At 44.9% G+C, this 5082-nt stretch overlaps 1 protein-coding gene across 1 annotated transcript; it reads right to left on the reverse strand.

Moving 5' to 3' along the window:
- Positions 1-394: 394 nt before the first annotated feature.
- Positions 395-4468, reverse strand: LOC123051950 (pectin acetylesterase 2). The gene is made up of 12 exons (XM_044474965.1): positions 3893-4468; positions 3016-3098; positions 2779-2908; positions 2553-2626; positions 2268-2354; positions 2055-2179; positions 1848-1908; positions 1629-1682; positions 1457-1534; positions 1253-1358; positions 1020-1165; positions 395-827 (listed from the first exon to the last, which is right to left on the reverse strand). Exons 1-12 carry the CDS (start codon positions 4068-4070, stop codon positions 708-710), a joined length of 1242 nt encoding a protein of 413 aa, XP_044330900.1. The 5' UTR covers positions 4071-4468; the 3' UTR covers positions 395-707.
- Positions 4469-5082: the final 614 nt, after the last annotated feature.

Raw genomic sequence — 5082 nt, forward strand, 5'->3', positions numbered from 1 at the left:
AGAAGAATTTTGTCCATAGGAATATGAATCTATTCCTACAAACCAAAGGACTTTTAATATATTTTTTCTATAGAAATCCTCCTATAGAATTCCTATAAATTTTCTCCGAACCAAAGGAGGCCTCAAAGGCCCGTAGCAACGCACGGGCATTCTACTAGTTTATTTAGTTGAGCTGTTACTCCAGTAGGGAGTGCCAAGGTGCACATGAAGAATATAGGCAGAGAACTGTAATAACCTCGAGCTCATTTTTTTAGGCTCAAGAGCATTGTATTACTTAAGCAACATGGTTGCAGTCATGCTGAGTACAGTTCAGTTGCAGTTTTCAGCAGTTCATGGGCAGCCATATTGGCTCCCCTACGAACATGACTAGACTGGAAGGGAGCACACTCTGAACTAAGCACATTATTCATAATTTCATATTATCACATTCAATACATGAATATGTAAGGTTATACACCAGTGTGGTCCAAATGTTCAGATATATCGAGCGAATAGCAATTGGCAATGGAAAGAATCGACGATACGTGAAACTAAAATAACGCAGAGGGCCTCGCTGCGTTTGCGTGCGAGGTCCTGCCCTATCATATCTTATCTCAGGCGATGGACGCCGGGCAAGCCACCAACTTGCACCCATCTTCTTCTATCTATACCTTCCTTTTCGGTTGTGCCCACTCACTGGGCTGCTGGTATCAAAGGATATGATCGTATTAGAGATGCCTCCCCTTGAACACAAGGTGATGGCACGTGCCGTCGCAAGGGTACGCGCAGTCGGTGTACTTGGCGTTGCCCCTCTCGAAGAACCAGTCACCGACCGCTTCTGCGATTCTCTGCACGTCCAAAAGAATGAGAGGAGGTTTCATCAGAGGCTAACCAAGCAGGTGACTTGACATGTTATTGAGAAGTTAAAAATAGTATGGCATGTTCATCGATCGTCATTGTGTGCATCGAGTGATCTGAGACCGGGAGTGTACTCCCTTCTATTGCCTAAAAAACAGATTTGCATGTCCTTGTGTGCATACCTTGTTGCCAAGACGAGGGGAGTTGCTCGAGTACCATGTATCCTGTCTCTCGCTCTGGCAATGCGCGAAACAAGAGTTGATGAATACCCCATTCTGCCCTGACCCGGAGAAACCCTTCACAGCGTTAAGCATTTCATTCCTAAAGCCTGCATTATACATACATAGGAAGATCAGCCAATCTACTCATATGTTGAAGGTTACGGCTCAGAAGATCTGACAAAGCAGTGAAGTACCATTTAAAAACTGAAGTTGATTGCTATTGCAAGAGGCGTAATTCTGCTTGCAACTTTGCCATAGACCCCGGGGATCAGCCGTTCTGGGAGCCAGACTTTCTTGAAGCTGGAAAAGTACAAGAAAAATTGGTTTCACTGAATAACATATTGATTTACTCAGTTTTGTATCTCTTAAATCACAGGGTTAAAATGCATGACAAGCACCTGCCACACATCATAAGCAGTGTTCAAGATAAAAGTCGGAGTTTGAATGTTTGGCAACACGTTCTGCGGAAAAAAGCACTGTAGGGAGAAGCAGTTAGAAAAAACGTTTGCAAACATAAAATATGTCACATGTAGTATCTTGGTAGATATTTCTGGATGGTTGTCTTCTTACTGAGGTTTTATCCATGCGAGAGGTACAAGACCGAGGCAAGCTTCTTCCAGAAGCCTGTATTTTTGTGAATTTTAACAACATCAGTAAAATGAAGATATTGTCGTTGGCACATCAATAGTCTAAGATAAGTCAGAACCAGTGCTACAGGTAGAAAAGCACAGTACCAAGAAAGGGTTATCATGAAGTATTCAGAAAAATACTTCTGAGAGCGACAAATACCTGCAATCTCACAATGCCATTGAATAAGTCTCTCATTTCTCGACGACCAGCAATATCAACACTGCAAATGGTAACAGAATTATATCACCTTAACATGCCATTGAAGTGACCTGGAAATAGAAGTGCTCTTCCTGACAGCAGCAAAGAAATAAGGCACAAAATGTAACAACGTTAATATGAAAGCAGAGCTTCATTATGTGCACATACGAGTCAAGGAACATTCCAGCATCAGCGAGGCACTTGACTCTGGTATTTGATGGAAACATTCCACGGAACTCATCACAGTGAAGTATGGCAGAAGCACCCCCAGCAGAGCATCCCGAAAGAAGGGCCTGGTGGTATCAAGTTACATCAGGTAAACATAAATGATTTGCCAAAAGCTATTTACAAAAAATGATTTAACTATGGAAGCACCAATACCTGACTAGCAGAACGCATTCCTTGGGCCATTAAGTCATCGATAGCAGCCTGCCAAATACGCTGACCGCGGAAATAAAGGCCTGAAGCCTGAAGAAAGAAAATTCAGAAATGGATCAAATTAGTTCAGTAAAAAGGCAGAAATACCATATACATTTATTTCTTTTAGTAGAATGGAGTATCTGTTATGTACAAGACTAAAGAAAAGAATTGTAATGTGATTCAATAAGCAGTGTACATATTTATTTGGGAACTGTTCAAATGAAAAGAGCTATGATTTGCACTAACCGCGTCAGCCCCATCACCGGTGAAGGATCCACCATCACAATACCGAACCTTCACTCTGTTCCAGTTGTAGAAATCTAAGAGACAAGAAAACAGCATTACAATTCCCCAAACAGAAATAGCAACAGAGGCACAGAGTAATCAACAGTTATATTCCTTTTTTGGACAAGAAAGGAGTACTATAACTACATATGAGAAGTTCGGGACAGCTAATTGATTAGAATAATACCAGGATTTTCTTCAGGTCTGTTACTCATTATGCCTGTAAACTGGAGTTGCCTCTCCATGTGGTTTGATGACCCACGCCGACTGCCCTTGCGGAACACGCAGCTTTTAACATCATTGCACCATCCTCCACCCTGGAATTCGATTTGGTACCACCATCAGCTAAGGCATTTACAATCCGTGGTGTGATTCAAACTTATCGCTCAGTCCACATATATGTGAGTGGTGAAGTATTACTCACCTCCAGATTGACAAGCCAATTGTTTGACCCTGATCCAGATCCCCGGTGTAGGTGGTAACCCGGTAAGCTTCCATCCAAGCATACTGTAAGGCAATGTCATGGAAGTAAGCATCAGTATATTTAGCAGACCACCATGCAATAAGCATACTCAAATTCTGGTATAAATGGAAAGAATTGCCCCTGAATTACAAAATATTTCAACAACTATATTGCTTCTAAAATCCAAAGCAGTTGCCGGTAGCCAGAGTCTTATTTGGTTAATTTTACACAAATAGAATTATGACAACACACATTCATGAATCAGCAGTTCAGCACCGCCCTGAGAAGACTTCAAATCTTGAGCAATTTCCTGCTTGGTGTTTCTGTCGGCTGCCCAACTATTTAGGACCTCTGATATATTTAGAATGGCGACCAAGCAATGATGCACAGTTAACTTGCACAATTCACAGCCAACAGTTGGCATTGAGCCCCCCACCCCCCAATTAGGTGAGGAGAATCAATCATGGGCACCACCAGCAAGGCAAGGCAAGGCTAGATCCACATGCATATATTTATCTAGATCCGCACATGGCACATGCTACTTATACCAAACAATAGTACTCCTACAAGGATAAGACTGCATGATCACTTAATCAACGGAGCACCTAAGTGGATACTGAAGAGGAGTAGAACATGAGCTATCACAATCCCTCTATGGCAATAGGGAATCAGAAAAATTGTTGCTCTGACCGACCAGGGTCAACACAGCAGCGACCCGCATCACACATCTCAACGACATGGCCAATAAAAGACTAATCTTTGCAACAAGAAGAAAATACTGCTACTAGCACACACAGGCAAAGGAACAATTCTGGGAGGAGGGGATTTAATTGGTTACCGGCTCCCTTGGCGGCTGCGGACTGGATGAGGGTGAGGGCGACGAAGGCGCCGTTGCTGCCGCTGCCGGAGTTGGCATTGGTGGAGTAGACCTGCGTGCCGTTCGACCACGGCTCGGAGCCGCGCGCTATCCCCGCCAAGAACCCGAGGAGCAGGGCAAGAAGGGGCCAAGAACCCATGGCTCCCTGCCCTTCCAAGCTATCTCCGTCCCAACGGGGGAGATGAGCGATGCCTGGGGCTGGGAGAGGAATGGATCTGGAGAGGGAGAAGGGATCGTGGCGGAAGTGGCCAAAGCAAGAAACGAACTTATACGCGGAGGGGGCTGGCCGAGTGCAAGTGCAGCTGGCTGGCAATGGCTGCTGACAAAAGATAGAAAGAAAGAAAGAAAAGGCAGGCAGCCGCTTCCGGAGATTCGGCGCTGCGCTGCGATGTGCTAGTGTTACTAGTACTGCTACTGTAGCTGGTTTAGTGTAAACGCGGAGGTGTTACTGGGCGCCGCGTTGTTACGGTTGGGAGGCAAAGCATCTCTCTGTCTCTCTCTCTCGGATGCTGCCTGCGAGAGGAAGAAGAAAAAGGTGTGGGACTGATTGACGGTGGAGCTCGGAAGGGGGTGGTGGGGTGGTGAAAAGCTCAGCTCAGCTCAGGGCAAACTGTGATTGCATTCAGTGCTAGCTTTTCGGGGCCCTTGCCTTGGCTGGCTCGGTTGCAGGCAGCTCAGCTGTGTGCGGGACCGAAGGCAGGCAGCCGGTTTTTTTTTCGCAAAAAAGAAAGACAGCTGGTTTTTTGTTCATGGGAGGACGCGCAAACTCGGAAGGGTGCGTTTGGGATGTTCCGCTAGTAAAATCACACATAGGCCTAGTACTACTGAACTCTTGAAGATGCAACACAACGTACAGAAATCAAAGCATGGCCTCCTCTCGATGTAGTACAACTCTCTTTCTCTGGCGGAATGTTTGGTCTATCGCGGGGGGTCTTTTTTCACCGAAGAAAGTTTAGATGCTGGGCTCCCTCCACCGACATGTTCATTCTGTCCATTTCGGTGTTAATGCCGCTTCATTACTACTACTACCTGGTTGGTTGCAGTACTGGTGCAACTAATATGGTTATTAGTTACTGACCTGTTTGTTAGTGGCAACTATACATGCTTCCGAAAAAAAACAATTTGTCAGCCTTTTTTTTAAATGATAAGTG

The sequence above is a fragment of the Triticum aestivum genome, chromosome 2D (assembly GCF_018294505.1).
Source record: "Triticum aestivum cultivar Chinese Spring chromosome 2D, IWGSC CS RefSeq v2.1, whole genome shotgun sequence".
Lineage (NCBI taxonomy): Eukaryota > Viridiplantae > Streptophyta > Magnoliopsida > Poales > Poaceae > Triticum > Triticum aestivum.